General features: G+C 48.1%; 4 protein-coding genes across 6 annotated transcripts in view; 1 reads left to right on the top strand and 3 right to left on the bottom strand.

Moving 5' to 3' along the window:
- The window catches only part of CIMIP2B (ciliary microtubule inner protein 2B), a 27,478-nt gene extending 17,638 nt beyond the window's left edge, over positions 1-9,840 (bottom strand). Inside the window, exon 1 of one of the 2 annotated variants that reach the window (XM_077147790.1) lies at positions 9,523-9,840. The gene's annotated coding sequence lies outside the window, so the exon portion shown is untranslated. The remainder of the gene's footprint in view (positions 1-9,522) is intronic. The other variant, XM_077147791.1, reaches the window with a different exon arrangement.
- SIT1 (signaling threshold regulating transmembrane adaptor 1) overlaps positions 1-21,046 on the bottom strand; it is a 256,827-nt gene that overhangs the window by 207,691 nt on the left and 28,090 nt on the right. The window lies entirely within an intron of this gene.
- TESK1 (testis associated actin remodelling kinase 1) lies at positions 9,224-13,649 on the top strand. The gene is made up of 10 exons (XM_077147785.1): positions 9,224-9,618; positions 9,765-9,886; positions 10,019-10,067; positions 10,596-10,742; positions 11,003-11,085; positions 11,264-11,354; positions 11,583-11,666; positions 11,818-11,907; positions 12,047-12,161; positions 12,491-13,649. The coding sequence occupies exons 1-10, from the start codon at positions 9,400-9,402 to the stop codon at positions 13,375-13,377; spliced, it is 1,887 nt and encodes a 628-aa protein (XP_077003900.1). The 5' UTR covers positions 9,224-9,399; the 3' UTR covers positions 13,378-13,649.
- Positions 13,611-21,046, bottom strand: CD72 (CD72 molecule). Of its 2 annotated transcripts, none has more exons than XM_077147788.1 (9): positions 20,808-21,046; positions 20,587-20,694; positions 19,900-19,971; positions 19,116-19,205; positions 18,401-18,736; positions 15,754-15,902; positions 15,072-15,190; positions 14,208-14,357; positions 13,611-13,950 (listed from the first exon to the last, which is right to left on the bottom strand). In XM_077147788.1, exons 1-8 carry the CDS (start codon positions 20,887-20,889, stop codon positions 14,213-14,215), a joined length of 1,101 nt encoding a protein of 366 aa, XP_077003903.1. In that variant the 5' UTR covers positions 20,890-21,046; the 3' UTR covers positions 13,611-13,950; positions 14,208-14,212. The 2 variants fall into 2 exon arrangements, with proteins under 2 accessions (XP_077003903.1, XP_077003904.1); XM_077147789.1 differs by having other exon boundaries at positions 19,900-19,974; positions 20,808-21,044.

Below are 21,046 nucleotides of genomic sequence, written 5' to 3'. Positions count from 1 at the left end.
CTAGCAAGGAGAGTCTTCCAAAGTTAAAAGTGCCGTAATATCTTTTGCTGGTGCGACCCGCAGGCAGACTGGCCACATACTGGGCAGGATAAGAAAAACAGAGCCCAGAGACTTCACAGGAAAGTCTTTTAACCTGCTGGGTCTCACCCTAAGGGAAAACTGATGCAGGTGACTCCTTGCCCCTGATAAGAGGCCAGTTTAGTCCAGGAAAACCTGGCTCGAGTCTATAATACTACGTAGAACCTCCTAAGGGTGGGGAGGGAAAAGGTACCATACAAGCAGGGCAAGAAACAAGAAAACAAGAACTGAAAAATTATCCTCTGTTAAACAAAACCTAAGCTAGAGGTCCAGAAAAAGCTGAACTGAAGGTCAAAGAACAGATAGACAACAAATTAATCCAGCAAGAAAACCCTAGGTAAGAGAAGTGAAAGCAATCTATAGTTTCAGAATAAACTATTTAAGGTAATTAAATGTCTAGACACCAGCAAAAAATAACAAATCACACCAGGAAAATTGAAGATATGGCCCAGTCAAAGGAACAAACCAATAGTTCAAACGAGATAGAAGAGTTGAAACAACTAATTCAGAATATACGAACAGACATGGAAAACCTCATCAAAAACCAAATCAATGAATTGAGGGAGGATATGAAGAAGGCAAGGAATGAACAAAAAGAAGAAATGGAAAGTCTGAAAAAACAAATCACAGAACTTATGGGGACGAAAGATACAGTAGAAGAGATGAAAAAAATAATAGAAACCTACAATGGTAGATTTCAAGAGACAGAGGTTAGTGAACTGGAGGACGGGACATCTGAAATCCAACAAGATACAGAAACCACAGGGAAAAAAATGGGAAAATATGAGCAGGGACTCAGGGAACTGAATGATAATATGAAGCACATAAATATACATATTGTGGGGGTCCCAGAAGGAGAAGAGAAGGGAAAAGGAGGAGAAAAACTAAAGGAGGAAATTATCACTGAAAATTTCCCAACTCTTATGAAAGACCTAAAATTACAGATCCAAGAAGTGCAGTGTACCCCAAAGAGAACAGATCCAAATAGATTTTCTCCAAGATACTTACTAGTCAGAATGTCAGAGGTCAAAGAGAAAGAGAGAATCTTGAAAGCAGCAAGAGAAAAGCAATCCATCACATACAAGGGAAACCCAATAAGACTATGTGTAGATTTCTCAGCAGAAACCATGGAGGCGAGAAGACAGTGGGATGATATATTTAAATTACTAAAAGAGGAAAACTGCCAACCAAGAATTCTATACCCAGAAAAATTGTTCTTCAAAATGAGGGAGAAATTAAAAAATTTTTCAGACAAAAAAAGCACTGAGAGAATTTGTGACCAAGAGACCAGCTCTGCAAGAAATACTAAAGGGAGCACTAGAGACAGATATGAAAAGACAGAAGAGAGAGGTGTGGAGAAGAGTGTAGAAAGAAGGAAAATTAGATATGACATACAAAATACAAAAGGCAAAATGGTAGAGGAAAGTACTACCCAAACAGTAATAACACTAAACGTTAATGGATTGAACTCCCTAATCAAAAGATATAGACTGGCAGAATGGATTAAAAAACAGGATCCTTCTATATGCTGTCTATAGGAAACACATCTTAGACCCAAAGATAAACATAGGTTGAAAGTGAAAGGCTGGGAAAAGATATTTCGTGCAAATAACAACCAGAAAAGAGCAGGAGTACCTATACTAATATCCAACAAATTAGACTTCAAATGTAAAACAGTTAAAAGAGACAAAGAAGAATACTATGTACTAATAAAAGAAACAATTCAACATGAAGACATAACAATCATAAATATTTATGCACCAAACCAGAATGCCCCAAAATACATGAGGCAAACACTGAAAAGGGAAATAGACACATCTACCATCATAGTTGGAGACTTCAATTCCCCACTCTCATCAATGGATAGAACATCTAGACAGAGGATCAATAAAGAAACAGAGAATTTGAATATTACAATAAATGAGCTAGACTTAACAGACATTTATAGGACATTACACCCCACAACAGCAGGATACACCTTTTTCTCAAGTGCTCATGGCTCATTCTCAAAGATAGACCATATGCTGGGTCACAAAGCAAGTTTCAACAAATTTAAAAAGATTGAAATCATACAAAACACTTTCTCAGATCATAAGGGAATGAAGTTGGAAATCATTAATAGGCAAATCGCCTGAAAATTCACAAATATGTGGAGGCTCAACAACACACTCTTAAACAACCAGTGGGTCAAGGAAGAAATTACAAGAGAAATCAGTAAATATCTTGAGGCAAATGAAAATGAAAACACAACATATCAAAACTTCTGATGCAATGATATTGTGAATTGCTGAGTGTATGTATTGGGAATGTTTGTGTTTCTTGTAATTTTTTTAATTAATAAAAAATTAAAAAAAAAACTTATGGGATGCAGTAAAGGCAGTGCTAAGAGGGGAATTTATTGCCCTAAATGCCTATATCAAAAAAGAAGAAAGGGCAAAAATACAGGAATTAACTGTCCACTTGGAAGAACTGGAGAAAGAACAGCAAACTAACTCCAAAGCAAGCAAAAGGAAAGAAATAACAAAGATTACAGCAGAAATAAATGAAATTGAGAACATGAAAGCAATTGAGAAAATCAATAAAACCAGAAGTTGGTTCTATGAGAAAATCAATAAGATTGATGGGCCCTTAGCAAGATTGACAAAAAGAAGAACAGAGAGGATGCAAATAAATAAGATCAGAAATGGAAGAGGAGACATAACCACTGACCCCACAGAAAGAAAAGAGGTAGTAACAGGATACTATGAACAACTTTATGCAAATAAATACAACAATGTAGATGAAATGGACAACTTCCTAGAAAGGCATGAACAACCAACTTTGACTCAAGAAGAAATAGATGACCTCAACAAACCAATCACAAGTAAAGAAATTGAATCAGTCATTAAAAAGCTTCCCAAAAAGAAAAGTCCAGGACCAGACAGCTTCACATGTGAATTGTACCAAACATTCCAGAAAGAATTAGTACCAACCCTGCTCAAACTCTCCGAAAAAATTGAAGTGGAGGGAAAGCTACATAATTCATTCTATGAAGCCAACATCATCCTCATACCAAAACCAGGCAAAGATATTACAAAAAAAGAAAACTACAGACTAATCTCTCTAATGAATATAGATGCAAAAATTCTCAACAAAATTCTAGCAAATTGAATCCAGCAACACATTAAAAGAATTATCCATCATGACCAAGTAGGATTCATCCCAGGTATGCAAGGATGGTTCAACATAAGAAAATCAATTAATGTAATACACCATATCAACAAATCAAAGCAGAAAAATCACATGATCATCTCAATTGATGCAGAGAAGGCATTTGACAAAATTCAACATCCTTTCCTGTTGAAAACACTTCAAAGGATAGGAATACAAGGATTCCTTAAAATGATAAAAGGAATATACGAAAAACCCACAGCTAATATCGTCCTCAATGGGGAAAAACTGAAAACTTTCCCCCTAAGATCAGGAACAAGACAAGGATGTCCACTATCACCACTGTTATTCAACATTGTGTTGGACGTTCTAGCCAGAGCAATTAGACAAGAAAAAGAAATACAAGGCATCAAAATTGGAAGGGATGAAGTAAAACTATCACTGTTTGCAGATGATATGATACTATATGTCGAAACCCCTGAAAAATCCACAGCAAAACTACTAGAGCTAATAAACGAGTACAGCAAAGTGGCAGGGTACAAGTTCAACATTCAAAAATCTGTAGTTTCTATACACTAGTAATGAACAATCTGAGGGGGAAATCAAGAAACAAATTCCATTTACAATTGCAACTAAAAGAATAACATACTTAGGAATAAATTTAACTAAAGAGATAAAAGACCTATACAAAGAAAACTACAAGAAACTGTTAAAAGAAATCACATAAGACCTAAATAGATGGAAGGGCATACCGTGTTCATGGATTGGAAGACTAAATATATTTAAGATGTCAGTTCTGCCTAAATCGATTTACAGATTCAACGCAATACCAATCAAAATCCCAACAACTTATTCTTCAGAAATAGAAAAAACAATAAGCAAATTTATTTGGAAGGGTAGGGTGCCCCGAATTGCTAAAAGTATCTTGAGAAAAAAAACAAAGCTGGAGGTCTCACACTGCCTGACTTTACGGCATATTATGAAGCCCAGTGGTCAAAACAGCATGGTACTGGCATAAAGATAGATATATTGACCAATGGAATAGAATAGAATATTCAGATATAGACCCTCTCATCTATGGACATTTGATCTTCGATAAGGCAGTCAAGCCACCTCACCTGGGACAGAACAGTCTCTTCAATAAATGGTGCCTAGAGAACTGGATATCCATATGCAAAAGAATGAAAGAGGACCCATATCTCACACCCTATACAAAAGTTAACTCAAAATGGATCAAAGATCTAAACATCAGGTCTAAGATCATAAAACAGTTAGAGGAAAATGTAGGGAAATATCTTATAAATCTTATAATTGGAGGTGGTTTTACAGACCTTACACCTAAAGCAAGAGCAATGAAGAAAGAAAGAAAGAAATGGGAACTCCTCAAAATTAAACACTTTTGTGCATCAAAGAACTTCATCAAGAAAGTAAAAAGACAGCCTACACAATGGGAGACAATATTTGGAAATGACATATCAGATAAAGGTCTAGTATCCAGAATTTATAAAGAGATTGTTCATCTCAACAACAAAAAGACAGCCAACCCAATTACAAAATGGGAAAAAGACTTGAACAGACACTTCTCAGAAGAGGAAATACAAATGGCCAAAAGGCATATGAAGAGATGCTCAATGTCCCTGGCCATTAGAGAAATGCAAATCAAAACCACAATGAGATATCATCTCACACCCACCAGAATGGCCATTATCAATAAAACAGAAAATGACAAGTGCTGGAGAGGATGTGGAGAAAGAGGCACACTTATTCACTGTTGGTGGGAATGTCAAATGGTGCAACCACTGTGGAAGGCAGTTTGGCGGTTCCTCAAAAAGCTGAATATAGAATTGCCATACGACCCAGCAATATCATTGCTAGATATCTACTCAGAGCACTTAAGGACAAAGACACAAACGGACATCTGCACACCAATGTTTATAGCAGCATTATTTACAATTGCAAGCAGATGGAAACAGCCAAAATGTCCATCAACAGATGAGTGGCTAAACAAACTGTGGTATATACATACAATAGAATATTATGCAGCTCTAAGACAGAATAAACTTATGAAGTATGTAACAACATGGATGGACCTTGAGAACATTATGCTGAGTGAGACTAGCCAAAAACTAAAGGATAAATACTGTATGTTCTCACTGATATGAACTGACATTAGTGAATAAACTTGGAATATGTCGTTGGTAACAGAGACCATCAGGAGATAGAAATAGGGTAAGATAGTGGGTAATTGGAGCTGAAGGGATACAGACTGTGCAACAGGACTGGATACAAAAATTCAGAAATGGACAGCACAATACTACCTAACTGTAATATAACTATGTTAAAACACTGAATGAAGCTACATGTGAGAATGATAGAGGGAGGAGAGCTGGGGACATATTGAAATCAGAAAGATAGATGTTAAAGATTGAGATGGTATAATCTAGGAATGCCTAGAGTGTATAATAACAGTGAAATGTACAAGGTACAATTTTTAAAATGTTTCTGCATGAGGAAGAACAAAGGAATGTCATTATTGCAGCATCCTGAAAATAGATGGTAATTAATATTTTAAAATGACGCCTGTGTGAGACTAAAGCAAAAAATGTTTATTTGTTACAAAATTAATATTTTGACTAGTGCATTTCCTAATATAACTTATGTAGATAGTTTGATTGAACGCAATAAGTACTTGGAATCTCAGGTAGGACATGAGATTTTGTTGGTTTGTCCAGAGTGATGCCCCGACGAAACCCAGAGTGATTTGATCAGTGAGTGGAAAAGTATCTGCAAAGCCCCCTTCGGGGAGTGGTGAGAACAGGGAGAAATTCAACTTCCCCAAGTTGAATTTTTGATAGTCTCACAAACAGTGTGGACAACCAAAGCTATAGGCAGGGCCCCCAGTCTTGGGGTTTGTTCATATGAAACTTAACCCCACAAAGGATAGGTCAAATCTACTTGAAATTTAGGCCTAAGAGTCACCCCCAAGAGAGCCTCTTTTGTTGCTCAGATGTGGCCCCTCTCTCCAGCCAACACAACAAGCAGTCTCGCCACCCTACCCCTCTCTACGTGGGACATGACTCCCAGGGGTGTGGACCTTCCTGGCAATGTGGGATAGAGATCTTGGAATGAGCGGAGACTCAGCATCAAGCGATTGAGAAAAACCCTAGAATGAGCTGAGGCTTAGCATCAAGGGATTGAGAAAACCTTCTCGACCAAAAGGGGGAAGAGTGAAATGAGACAAAGCGTCAACGGCTGAAAGATTCCAAAGAGAGTCCAGAGGTTATCCTGGAGGTTATTCTTACGCATTAAGTAGATAACACATTGTTATTCAAGATGTAATGGAGAGGCTGGAGGGAACTGCCTGAAAATATAGAGCTGTGTTCCAGTAGCCATGTTTCTTGAAGATGATTGTATAATGATATAGCTTCCACGATGTGACTGTGTGATTGTGAAAACCTTGTGTCTGATGCTCCTTTTATCTACCTTGTCAACAGATGAGTAGAATATATGGAATAAAAATAAATAATAGGGGGAACAAATGTTAAAATAAATTTAGTTTGAAATGTTAGCAATCAATGAAAGCGAGGGGTAAGGGGTATGGTAGGTAAAAATTTTTTTTTCTGTTTTAGTTTTATTTTTCTGTTGTCTTTTTATGTCTTTTTCTGAATTGATGCAAATGTGTGGTAAATGATCATGATGATGAATATGCAGCTATGTGATGATATAGTGAATTACTGAGTGTATGTGTTGGGAATGTTTGTGTTTCTTGTAATTTTTTTTTAATTAATAAAAATTTTTTTAAAAAAAAGATTTCCCATTTTACCGCCTCAATTCTAGTCGAATGTTTCTTCTCCTTCCCTATATCCTCTATATAAGCGGAAAGATTTCCTGTATCACGCCTCATCCTCTCCTCTAGTATGCCTTCCCCTTTCAATTATCTTTCGAAAGCCTGGTTCCTCTGCTTGGAATTACCCTCACCGACTACAGCAATTCTCACACTTGGATAAGGGGTCAGATCCCAGTAATAATTAATCTATTATAATATCCTTTAAAAAGGCATAAGTTCCTAGCGCCTATAGAGTTGAAACAGCTATAGAAACTAGACTTACAAACTAAATCGTCCTATAGTTGACATTCATTTAATGTGTCAAATGAGATTGTTTTGCTGAGACCAAACAGCCTGCGGAAAATGAATATGATGCACAAGCCGCAGGGGCAGGTTCTCAAGATTCTGGCCTGTGTCTGATTCGTCTGGGAGAATGTGAATTCCTGTTCTCTCTCCAAATTTCTGCAAAACATTCCTTTCGACGGTGCACCAAGACAGCATCAGGCCTTCTCCTGACTCTAAATTATCATTTATAATTTAGGACCGTCTTTATTCTCTTCTAATTAGCCCTCGGCAATGAAACATTACTTCTTGGCTCTAAGTGTCACAATCGTGTGACAAGACTGGTTAGAAGACCAGCGGTCATCCACCTGATGTGAGCTAGTCCTACCTTTATCTTACCACAGAAATAAAAATACACTACTTCAACCGGTTTGAAGAAAGCCCAGCCCTGCTCCTCTCAGCTCGTCTCCCCACAGCCGTCACTCCCAAAATCCCGCATGCAGCCGCAAGAGGGCACGCGCTCACCCACGCCCCAAACCGCCTTCCCGGTGCCCTCCGCCGAGATAGAGCAACGGCTCCCAAACCCTGGCGATGATTGGCTAGTTCGCCGATGACGCAATAGGAGGAGCGGCGGCAAAACAGGAAGTAACGGATGCGGCGAGTGCGCCGTGTCCCGAGCCGTTGCGTGCGCACGCAGCATCCCGTGCCCCCTTAAAAAGAGCTAACTGCAGCTCCTCCTCCCGCCTGCGGGGGCAGAAGGGATACCCAAAACATGGTGCGGGCGGAGGGTCCCTGCAGAGTAGGGTCACACTGATAAAGCCTGGGCTTCCCTGGGGGGATGAGTCATATTGAGAGGAGGGGTCACAGTGACTAGTAGGGTCACTCTGAGAGATGGGGTCACATTGCTTGGGGGGAACACACTAAGGAGCGAAGGTCGCACCGGTACACATCGATGGTAGCAATGTCATGCTGTGTAAAGGTCCCTCTGAAGGCAGGGTCTCATTGAGGAACAGAGGGAAAGGATTGAGCGGGCGGGGTCTTGCTGAGGGTGGGGTCTTCCGGAAAGAGAGGCTTCCCTGAAGGTGGAGGTTGCTCCCTTGAGAGAGAGTGGAGAGAGAGGTGAAGAGGCAGACTGGGTTGTCATTGGGCGGAGGCGCTGGAATCTGAACTTTATTCCGAAAAAGGCGGGATGCAGTGAGGAGAGGTCGGGGACACGTGAGGGATGGGCCTGCCAAGGGCTCCATACAGTCCTGGGGCTTCGCAACCGCCCGAGAAGGTAAAAGGTGTCGGGATGGAAGAGACCTGAGAAATGCGCAAGCTGGCCCAGGGCGCAGGTGGGCAGGTAGCTAGACTGCCTCCGATTGTGGCTAGGCCTGAGAGACCTACTTTTCTGCCCCGTTAGTCCACGGAGCCCAGGAATTGGGCGACTTGCTGAACCCAGCCTCATCCGACAGTGACCTGAGGGTAGGACCGGGGAGAAAGGACTCTCAGGGCATCTAGAAGCCATTCGAGCTTCATGTTCCCACAGTCAGCCCTTAATTCCCTTCAGTCGTTCAAGCTCGGGCCTGAACTGACTTGACCCCGGCGCCCCAGACCCACTCGCTCAGACGCTCCCGGCCGCGGTTGCGGGCTGCGTACCTGAGGGGGCGTGGCCGCTGCCGGGACGCCCGGCTCCAAGGAGTTAAACGGAGGCCCGGCCCAACCCCGCCCCCGGCAGGCCGCGGAGCCGGAGACCCAGCGGCGAAACGGAGCAGCCGCCGCCCGCCCGCCCGCCTCCGCCAGCGGGGAGCCCGCCCGCCCGCCGGCGCCCGGGAGCGCCACCGCCCGGCCCAGGCCCAGGCCCAGGCCCAGGCCCTGCGCAGAGCGGAGCGGCGTCCGCCCGGGCCCGGCAAGCCGGCGCGGCGGGGGCGGGCCCGGGATCTCCGGTGGATCTTCCATTCTCCGAGCGGGAGCGGGAGCTCGGGCGCCCCGGATCCGGCTCGGCCCGCTCCCATGGCGAGCGCGGCCTGCCCGGGTCCCGGGGATCCTACCATGTGAGCCAGGCCCGGGCTGAGGGCCAGGCCATGGCCGGGGAGCGGCCCCCACTGCGGGGCCCTGGGCCCGGGCCGGGAGAGGCGCCGGGGGAAGGGGCCCCTGGGCCAGGGGGCGCCGGCGGAGGCCCGGGCCGGGGCCGCCCCTCCTCCTACCGGGCTCTCCGCAGCGCCGTGTCCAGCCTGGCGCGCGTGGACGATTTCCACTGCGCCGAGAAGATAGGCGCCGGCTTCTTCTCTGAGGTCTACAAGGTAGGACCCGCGGAAAGGGCAGAGGGGCGGGACCGAGCATGCGACGGAGACTAGAACTAGGGGAGCCTCGAGCGAGGGGCAGAGCACCCCGGACTCGGGCGACCCGCGGGGCCTGTCCGGGACTCGCCGGCCCCTGCCGCCCCCAGGTTCGACACCGACAGTCGGGGCAAGTCATGGTACTGAAGATGAACAGACTCCCCAGTAACCGGGGAAACACGCTACGGGAGGTGCAGCTGATGAACCGGCTCCGGCACCCCAACATCCTGAGGTGAGCGGCCCGGGCCGCTCGTTGGGAGGTGGGCGAGAGAGAAAGGAAAAGATAGAGCTCGCGGGAAAAGTGGGAACTGAGGATCGGTCGGGGCTTTTACAGCCTACCCTCCTGTCTTCCCTCATATTCCAGGTTCATGGGGGTCTGTGTGCACCAGGGGCAACTGCACGCTCTCACAGAGGTGAGGATGGGCCAGAAAGGGGAGTAGGAGCCAGCGAGACAGGTGGATCTACAGAGGAATAGTGAGGGGCAGCAAAGCGTCCTCTGGGTGTCGTCCCTGAACTTCCCTTTGGCCAAACCACATATAAGATGACTCACCTGGTCCCATCCCCTATATCCTCTAGTACAGTGCTGTCCAGTACAACTTTCTGCATTTGATGGAAATGCGCTACATCTGTGCTGCCCAGGACAGTAGCCACTAGCCACATGTGGCTATAGAGCACTTAAAATGTGGCTAGTGAGACTGAGGAACAGAGTATTTAATTCGATTTCACTGTGATAATTTAAATAGAAACCGCTACACATGGCTAGTGACTTCTGCATTGGACAGGGCAGCCCTAGAACACGAATGGGGGATCCTAGAGCAGGCTCACCCTTCTGAACTTTGTGATCCTCCTGAGTGCTAATGCTCCCTGGCTTATAAGTGGGTGACCTAGAGCACGGGCCAAAGCTTTGACATTCATTCCCCTTCTCCTCCCCAATGCCCCAGTACATGAATGGGGGGACCCTGGAACAGCTGCTCAGCTCCCCTGAAACCCTATCCTGGCCTGTCAGGCTCCGCCTGGCTCTGGACATTGCCCGTGGCCTGCGGTACCTGCATTCCAAAGGTGTATTCCACCGAGACCTCACATCCAAGGTAGGCTGGCCAGGTGGGTGGAGGATGAAAGGGGGTTTGAGGTTGCAACTGGCCCGTGGATGTTGGAATGTGGATAATACATATATTAGGATGTTAGAGTGGCAAGGTGCTGGGGGACTGGGGTGAGGGGAGAGTGCTTTGAGGGACTGAGTGATAGATAATGTTGGAGGGTTGCAGTTATGCTCCAGTTTGGAGTGTGTGTTAGGAGAACAAGAAACAGAAGATGATGGTTATGTGGAATGTTTATATGCATATGTCAGAACTGTCTGGTCCGTCGGGAAGATCGAGGCTTCACAGCTGTTGTAGGTGACTTTGGGCTGGCTGAAAAGATTCCTGTGTATAGGTGAGGTGAATGCTCCTGTTCCTCCCAACCCTTCCAACCTGCCAGAGGGCCCCTACCTAAGTAGCCTAGAATGGTGGCCTGGGGATATTTCCCTTGGGGTGGGGGAAGGGGCTCACCTCATCCCCTTTTGCCTGGTAGAGAATGTGATGTTTCTGACACCTTGCCCCTGCTCCTGCAGGGAAGGGGCAAGAAAGGAGCCCTTGGCTGTGGTGGGTTCACCATACTGGATGGCTCCAGAGGTCTTGCGGGGTGAGCTGTATGATGAGAAGGTAAGACATCAGCCCTTCAGGTCCCCAGGTCCTTCCAGAGACTCTTGAAATACTCCCACAAAACCCCATCCTGAGTTCCTCAACAGCCCTGCCATGTATTCAGAAATCCCAAAGATCCCTGTTTCCCATCACGGGCAACCCCCAGCACATGAAAGCCATACAGACTCCCCACCAAGTTTCTGGTACCTGGCCTCCGGTCCTCCCCCTGACATTATCTTCTAACCCCAGGCTGATGTCTTTGCCTTTGGGATTGTCCTCTGTGAGCTCATTGCCCGAGTACCTGCGGATCCTGACTACCTGCCCCGTACCGAGGTAATGTCTCTGGGTTTGGAAAAGGAGAACTCGAGACTGAGCGACTCATCTCCAAGGAGGGTTCCCTGGAGATTGGGTTCCTCATTGAGGAGCAAAAGGAGAATCCAAGAAAGGCTGACTTGGAATCCCCTCCTGTCCTCTATCCCTACAGGACTTTGGCCTGGATGTGCCTGCTTTCCGAACCCTGGTAGGGGATGACTGCCCCCTGCCTTTCCTGCTCCTGGCCATCCATTGCTGCAGTGTAAGAGCCTTGCTCTCCTTTTTCTATACCCCATCCATGAGCTGACACAGCTGCCCTTTAGGTCCCAGGTAATGGGAGGAAAACTCAGGGACCCTCTTTTGAAACACTGAGTGAAGCTTCCCCTACCTCTACCCATCAGATGGAACCCAGTGCCCGTGCCCCCTTCACTGAAATCACCCAGCACCTGGAACTGATCTTGGAGCAGCTGCCTGAGCCAGACCCCCTCACCAAGGCTCCCTTGACACACCGTCAGGGTAAGCAAGCATGGGACCTAAAGTCCTTTTGTCTCTCTCCTCCTTAGAACTCAGGGAATTTTCAGGAGAGACTAAGTGTATTTACTAGTTAAGAAGGCTGGGGGTGGAGATGGAAGCAACTCAAAGATAAGTTTCCTAACACAACTGACAGAAAGGAGAAATTAATGAAGAGGTTAAAGAAGCTAGAGGTGACATCACCCTCTTCTCAAAGCCCCCTATGGGACTCCCTTTTCTAAACTCTGGTCCCCCAATCCTCCTGGAGAATAATGAAGTCCCCAAAAAACTATACTCAAATACTGAGAGCAGTGATCCAACTTCTCTGTCTGCAGGGTCTGTTCCAAGAGGGGGTCCCTCTGCCACGCTTCCTAGGCCAGACCCCCGGCTCTCACGAAGCCGGTCAGACCTCTTCCTGCCCCCAACGCCAGGCTCACCCCCCAACTGGGGGGACAATCTGACTCGAGTCAACCCCTTCTCACTACGGGAAGACCTCAGGGGTGGCAAGATCAAGCTCCTGGACACACCCAGCAAGCCAGTCGCCCCCCTGCCCCTTGTACCACCATCACCACTGTCCTCCACCCACCTGCCCTTGGTGGCCACTCCAGAGACCCTGATCCAGCCTGGGACACCTGCCCGCCGCTGCCGTTCCCTACCCTCATCTCCTGAGCTCCCCCGACGTATGGAGACAGCACTGCCGGGTCTTGGGCCTCCCCCTGTGGGCCCCTCGGCTGAAGAGAGGATGGAGTGTGAGGGCAGCAGTCCTGAGCCAGAACCCCCAGGACCAGCCCCCCAGCTGCCCCTGGCTGTGGCCACAGACAACTTCATCAGCACTTGTTCCTCGGCCTCCCAACCCTGGTCCCCCAGATCAGGACCTCCCCTCAACAACAACCCCCCAGCTGTGGTAGTGAGCTCCCCACCAGGCTGGGCTGGGGAGCCCTGGAACCGGGCCCAGCATAGCCTGCCCCGGGCAGCAGCCTTGGAGCGGACAGAGCCCTCACCACCCCCTTCAGCTTCCCGAGAGCCTGATGAGGGGCTGCCCTGTCCTGGCTGCTGCCTCGGCCCCTTCAGCTTTGGCTTCCTATCCATGTGCCCCCGCCCCACGCCAGCTGTTGCCCGCTACCGCAACCTGAACTGTGAGGCAGGCAGCCTCCTCTGCCACCGAGGGCACCACGCCAAGCCACCCACACCCAGCCTGCAGCTGCCTGGGGCACGTTCTTAGCAGTGGGGCCTGTGGTCTCGGGCCTCCAACTTTGGCCTTCAGGACACCCTGTGAGGACAGAGCGTGAATGCTGGACAGTACCAGCCCCAAATGGGCTGACTGACCTTTCTCTCCGTATAGGGGAGCCTCCGCATGGACTCAAGGGACAGAGCACTTCCTTTCCAACCCCTGGGCTCTGTCCAGGGGGGCAGAACCAGACACGGCATTGCTGACACACAAGACTAACACATGCAAATTATTTAAAAGTATTTCAATAAAACTGCCTGGCTGGCTCCGGGCTGCCCCTATCCACTCAGCCCGTGCGCCCTCCTCCCCGCCCCTCTCCATTCCACTGTGGGAGTTTCTTCAGGAAGCCAAAGTCCCTCTTAGAGGTTTTTTTGCCTCTCAGGAACAATCCAGTTTCTGGGCTAGGCTTCTGAGCAGGCAGCAGGCTGGCTAGAAGTGCTGAGCATGGGTCAGCCTTTGCCTGGTCACTGCCTGGGCAGAGTGAGGGAATGCTGGAGGGAGATGATCTTCAGATCTGCAGGCCACGGGTTAGGGGAGAAAGGCACAGGCTCTTGTTGGCATGCGTATCTGGGAAAGTAAAGCATCAGTGAGCTCTGCAGGTGACTGTCATGGAGAATACTTATCCAGCTTACCCTCCCTTCAGTTCCAGGTCTTACCTGTCCCTCTCACTTCCCAGCACTGCCCCACACAAGCAGGCCAAGCTCTTAGAGGCCATGAAGTGACTGTCATTCCCAGGACCAAGTTCTCCCTCTGACCACTGGCCCCTGCTCTGAGTCCCTCTCCCTGCAGACTCCCCAAGCTGTGTCCCCATCTCTCAGACTTACGCAGCTCAGTGCAATGAGTAGTCCTCATCTGGATACCTGAAAGCTGCCATCTCACAGATGCAGGGAAGAAGAGATACACATCTCTCTGGCTTTACTCTTGGCCACCCTTCCTTTTCTGCCTTAGCACATCTTGAGTGTTGCTTGTCCGTCCTGACCAGTGGTGAAATAGAACTGGATAAGCTCCAGACCCCTCCTATCACATCCTCCCTTCTGTGCCCTTGCCCTCCATATAACCTAACCCCAATCTTAAGTCCCAAATGCCTAGACACCTGCCACGTCTGGGCTGGTTCAGGCACAGATGGCTGGACTGCAACCAGAAGAGGCTTAAGGAGCAGGAGAGGGAAATATCACTCAAGGTCTTAAAGCTGAAAATTCCAGTTAGAGTACATAGGAGGTGACCCCTTTTCAGGGTCCCTAGGGTTGATCCTCTGGAAGTGCCCCCACTGCTCCCTTTCTTGCTTCCCTGGAGCAGTTGTAATGCCCCAAGTGGTCCCGACTGAGAAAATACCTCAGTTTGTGTCTGTCAAGGCTAGGGAAGTTAAATTAGGGCACCAGGGTTCTTCATCAGTTGTGAAGACCTGATCTAAAGTGAAGCTCAATCCTTAGTTTCTCTCAGAAAAAGAAGACATGGGTCCCAATCTAGTAATTATTTAAAAAAAAGAAAAGTATAGGCCAAGGACTGCTAGGTATTGAGGATAGAATAGGGAACAAAAATTCCCTCGAGTTAATAATCAAATAGTAGAAACAGGCAAATAGGTAATTACAATGTTGATTTGTGAAAGATTTTTGGGCCTGGGGCCTCAGACATTACTATGTCCTTATGACAGGATATGGAGTTGAAAATGCCCTTCCTAACAAACTTACCTAAAGTATGATGGATCATCGGTCCACCCCCAGATGTCTTTCAGCTTGAGGCCAACCCAGTATGAATCACTTACATCTTCACGTGAAATCACCAGACTTAAGGAGCTGTAGTAAGAACTCTGAGGGAAGAGTCAGAGCAGAGGTGTGTGGGAAGTGCTGAGAAGTAAGGGAGAAAAGAGCACCCTAGGGAGACCTATGGCTTCAACAACACGGCTGTGCCCATCATCAGTGTAGGATATCTGCTTGTCAGGGGCTTTGAGTGACACCCTGCAAATGCAGTCTCAGTCTTTAGTTCACCTTCCAGCTGGGGAAGAATTTCTGCCAGCTTTTGGGAAGGAGCCTTATGAGGCTGTTTTGGCCACAGGGAACTAATTCTCCTGATTCAGCCCCCCAGGTATAGGAACTTTCTGCCTAAGAGACCAGAGAGTAGAAAACCCCAGAAAGCTGGGATGAGAAACAGGCTAAAGTAGGGATGATTCATGCTTCAACTCTCATGCCACCTCTCATCAGTTAGTAGAGGCCACTTTCAGGGATAGAGGATTGTGGCCATCAATATCTGTCATGGAAAAGGAATAGGAAGCCTTGGCAGGCATGCCATGTGTGCACTGCCATTCCTGGCTAAGTGAGGGAAAACGTTTCCCTAACAGCACCCATTACAGTCTTCAGGTAAGGGTATTCTTACTGTATAATAATGAGACCCATCTTTGAATTGGGCCAGGTCAGAGGACAGAGATTTACAATGATTTTGGCTCTCCTCCCAATTTCTCCGGGTAGTTGTCAGGTAAAAGCAGCTTTTCTTGTTCAGTATCCATCCCATGGGACAGCAAGTTTCTAAAAAACATAAAGAGTGTGACAACACGGTCCAGACTCAGTCCCAAGAGGGCGATCTCAATGCTGTTTGGGGTTGAAAATGACTATACAGCAATCTGGTTGCTAACAGTATTCCTCTAAGTCTAATTTCAGCACCTTCACTGATTCCTAGTCTTTGAAATTTTCAATCTTTCTTCTGCCTCTCCTGGAAATGCCACACCTGTGTATACTTCGTAAAAGGCTTTAACATTCAACATTACTCCTTAACAATCTGGGAGATTTCTTTTAACAGGGCTGGTGTTACTATCCTGGACTCCCTCTTATTGCTCCGTAGCCTCTCATTCATCTCATTAGCACCCTAAAGCATTTCCCACTGCTTATTCAAAGCCTTCCCTGGCTCCTCAATCCACTAACCACCTCCTTCCCTTTCCACTCTTTCACAAGCAGACGACCTTGGTTCCTGTTTTTGCAGAAATTGTCAGATACATAATATGATCTCTTTCCATTTCCCTTCTCTCCATCTCAAAAATGTTCTCTTCTCTGTTCTTCTCCGGACAGGCCATAAAAAAACACACCTTCTTTCATTTTAAGCACAGCCTCACTTTGACCTGTGAGCCTGATCCCCTCCACCCCCACAACGCTTCAGGCCATCGGTCCTATCTATCGCCACCACTCAAACCATTCCCTCTCCACCAGCTCCCTCTCCTCTGTCTACGTTTTCTCAATTCCCCCACCAAGTTATCCCCTTGAGCTTCTGTCCTACCGCAACTTCAAAAAGAAGTTAGGTGTGGCTAGATCAAAGAGGGTAAGGGAATAAGTGGTATGCTGGGAGGGATTTGGGAAGTCTTGGTAAGGATTTTCTTTATTTTTATATTATGAGAAGAAAGTCAATGTAAGATTTCACATAGAGGAGTTTTGTTCAGTAGCTATATCCCAAGTGCCTGCGCACGGGGCTTGACATGTCATATAGAGTCCATAACTGCTTATGTGATTAATGAACCGGGATGACATGTTCTTAACTGAGATAATATGATCAGGTTTTTCTTTTTAAAAGATGATCTTGGCTGCAATATGAAGAATGGATGGGAAGGGAGGGAGGTATTTAGAGAAAACATTCAGAAAGCTGTTGCAGTCATCCATGCAAGAGATGGGGAGGGGTAAAAATGCAAATGTATATATAGATTTGATGGTGGAAAATGGAGGGAACTCCTCTCCTCTCTGATGGAGACTGAGGCATAAGGGGGAAAGGGGGGGGGGGAAGTAGTAGGATAATAAGTCATTAGAGTGAGCAAACTGACCACCGCAAGGGAGGCCAGGCAGTGCTGAGACCCCAGATGAGGTTGGGGAGTAGCGTTTTGGTGGCACCAAGCAGAACGATTTCACAACTTGTCAACACCTGGTGAGGGCATGAGCAAGGTAAGCAGTCGGGTTCATCCAGGGTTGAGATTTTGCCAGTCAGATGCACCAAAAAGACAATGGAACCAAAGAGTGGTTGAAGTGATGGGTCCCAGTAATCCAAGACGGACAGGGGAAGTGAAAGCAGGAGGGAGCTGGCGGAGAGGGAGGACACAGGGGAGTCAGCAAGTTGGAGGCCCCAGTGAGGTCAAAGAAATGTAGAGAAAGCCTGGAAACGTGGGCAGTTGTGATCAGTGTGGAAGTCTAAAAGTGTCCTTTCAGTGAGAGCAGTTTCAGGTGGTAAGGACTGGGGTGCAGCTGTAGAAAGGGTGTCAGCACTGGTATGGAAGTCGGGGGTCATACAAGATAAGGAAGTTAAGAACTCAGGGCTGGGGGTGTCTGCATATAATCTTACTGGTGCTTCACCACAAGCAAGATCAAGCCTAACCCCAACCATAGATAACCAGTTCATAAACATTCCCGTCCCTTTAGGTCTGGCATCCTGCCTAGAATGTCAGCCTGCTTTGGCACACTCTCCCCTGTAAGTATCTCTCTACCCCATTCCCACATACAGGCTGGACTCCTGCTTTCAAAATGGATGCTTTCAAAATGGGCCACAGTACTTGCCACCCACCTCACTGTGCATGCCACCCGTGCGTGAGAACTTCAGCTGCCTTGCACTACCACCAGCTGCACTTCATCTGTCAGTAATTCTTAACCTTTTGGAGAGAAGGGGTCTCAGATTTTGGAGAACCTCATTAAAGCTATGGACCCTTTCTTTGGAAAAATGTGTAAACAACCAATTTCACATCCAAATTCAGGGAGTTCACAGATCCTTGACATGTAAAGCCAGATGAGTTTACCATGCTGCTTTGGACAGTGTGATATGGATTGCTGGCTGCCACCCTCCTTCTCCCTCCATGTGGTCTTCCTAGAGGCACCATGTAGCTTCATCCTTCTCCCTGTTGGCTAAAGCTGCACAGCTCATGTCAGCCACTACTCTGGTTCACTCCCCACTTCCTGATCAACTCAACGCCCTGTGATAGATAGGACTAGTGTCCCCTTGCTTCAATACATCCCTCCCAGCAGACCCTTCCCATCTCTCCTCTCTCCAGAGCAGATACCTGGTGAGGGACATCTGAAGTAGGGTTTCAGAATGTCATGTGTGCTGCTTAGCCTCTGCTCCAAGTTGTTCCTTTGCCCCTCCTCACGTCGCAAAATCTCCTCTGTCTTCTCCCTGTTGGACTGGCAGACCTGTAACTGCCCTTCTGCAGCCTGGTGACTCCCTTGTTCTGCCTGTAATGCTTCCTGACTCTGGGCCAGCTTCTTCTGGAACTCCTGTAGATCCTGTTTCCTCTGCCCCAGCTCAGTTATCTTTAGGTAGAGCTGCTTCCGCAGGCTGCTGTTAGTGCCTTCCAGAACCCTGTTGACCTGCTGAAGCTGCTGAGATACTTGCAGATCTGTTGGCCACAGAGAGTAATTTGGAGGGCATTTCCAGCTGCGCCCCAGTATCCTGAGACTTCAGCATCCACTCTTTTTTTTTTTTTTTAACTTCTTGTAACTTATTGCACAACAGGCTGAAATATAAGATTTGACTGCCTAAAGTTTAAGGAGGTACTGGATTAGGTAAGGATCCTTTAGGCAGACACAAGTGCTCTAAGCCAGACCTGGCTAGAAACCAGACCAAAGGCTAAGGAGGACAAGGACGGACGTGATGGTAACGACTATGGGCCCTGCTGAGGAAGGGTGGCTGTTGGGGAGTTTAGGGAATAAGTTGTTTGGAAGTGAGTGGGCAATGGGGGTGGAGGGATGGGGGATGAAAGAGCAGCCAGTACTCACAGCGCACTCCCAGGCAGATGGAGGCCACCCCTAAGAGCAGGCAGGTGAGGAGCAGGCCCAGAAGGAAGTATTGCATGCCGGCTGCACAGCCTTAGGAAGACAGTGGAAGGAGGGCAGTCAGTCCCAGGAAGTTACACAGTGAAGGGCTGGCAGGTGGGGGGCATTCATGAAGAAAGAGTATCCCTAACAGGAGGGGTGCAGGGTTGATGAGGGAGGAGTGTGGTGGTTTTTGTGCGCCTGTGGGAATATTTCACAGGCAGGGGAGGGATTGGGAACCCTTCCCCCCTGCCCCAGGAATCCCTCAGAATAAGAGCTGGGGATTGTTGCTGATAAAGAGAATTGAGGGGCATTATCTGGTAGGAGGAGGCACGAAGCCTCAGACTAGCGGGTTTTGGGGCCATCGTCTGCTGGGGGTGGGGGTAGGGGACGGTGTCCAGCCTGGATCCACATGTCTAAATGATAGACATGAGGATGGGCGTAAGGGGACAAGGGAACAGGGTCACCATGTTACAGGGGTGGTGCTAAGGGTTGCTCCCTGGGCTCGCTCCCGAGGTCATACCTGCACACTATGGGGCCCAGCACTTTCCCAGCCCGGACAGAACAGGCATCAGCGCCTTCCCCCCCCCACCCCCACCCCCCGACTCTTTCCCTGGGACTCAGAGTCTGCGAAGTGGGGAAATGTTCCCGCAGCGATCGGGCCTTCGGCGGCCTCACCCCCAAGTACTCGCGCGCGAGGCCAGCAGCAGGTCACGGGCGCGCGGGGTGGGGAGGGCGTGATACTCACCCGGGAGATTCCGCCCGGCAACAGGTGACGTCATCGAGCTCCAAGCCTTAGTTGGCTGCTCTGATTTAACCCCTGCTGAAGGAGACCAGCTGCAATTTGTAGATGCGAAACACCAGAGAGGGACCTTTCTTCCGTTCCTCTTCTCCCCTCACTACCACCATTACGCTGAGACCGCAGTGTGTCCTGTGTTGCACTCTATGAATCTTCTGGGACACCTCTGTCACCCTCAGGAGTTCTTCATCTCCCTGGGGACTCTCATCTCCCTGGGGACTCTCATCTCTCGATTGGGGCTCAACTGTGTTTTCCCCGGGGTCCCCCTCATCTCCCTACTGCGTGTCCCTTGATCTTTCCCTCAGGGATCCCCGTATCTCCACACCACCACCCTCTCTCTGAGGTTGCTCTCCTCCCGCTCCGGTTCCCTTTCATCTCTCTACTGTGACTCACAGCAGGGCCACGCCATCACTCCCCACATCCCTCATCTCCCCACTGGGGTCTCCCTCCTAGCCCCTTGGATCTTTATTCTCTGCCTGGTTCTTATCCAGAACTGCCTTATCCAGTTCTTATTCTCATCTTTCCTAAGACTTCCTTCCCTTTCCCGGAAGGGTATCACCTTCCCAAGAATCCTGTGGGAATTCCCAGCCCAAGACACAGTCCCCCACAAGCACACATCCCCTGGGCTCCCCATACCTGCTTTGTCCCCTAGTCCGTAGGGCTCCAAGCTCGGAGGCCCCACTGGGGCTGAGGGCACTTGTACATTCTCATAGGTGATTTCCCCATCTTCATCAGCTCCTGGGTCTGGAAAGGAGACAGGCCGGGCTCAGGGGGGTGGAGTCTGTGGGGTGGGGACGGGGTCATAAACGAGGATGGGGATACAGACAGAATCAAGGAGATGCCTCGTCCACCCTTACCCTGTCCTAACCGGCTGGAGACGTTCTTCTGCAGGGGAGCCTTCACAAACCGCAGGTCTGCATAGGTGATGGCTTCAGCCATGGTCCTGAATGCTTCCACTCCCTGCCTTGTCCTTTGTCCCCAAGCCTCCTTTGCCACTCTCCTCTCTGTCCCTTCACACTTGTAGGCTATGTGTTTCTGCTGTGGCTGCTCAGCTTGGCACTTTACCCAATGCCTTCCAGTCACAAAAGAGGAAGGT

This window comes from Tamandua tetradactyla, chromosome 2 (genome assembly GCF_023851605.1).
Source record: "Tamandua tetradactyla isolate mTamTet1 chromosome 2, mTamTet1.pri, whole genome shotgun sequence".
Lineage (NCBI taxonomy): Eukaryota > Metazoa > Chordata > Mammalia > Pilosa > Myrmecophagidae > Tamandua > Tamandua tetradactyla.
The sequence above is the reverse complement of the archived record's forward strand: the minus strand, read 5'-3'. Positions and strand labels throughout refer to the sequence as shown.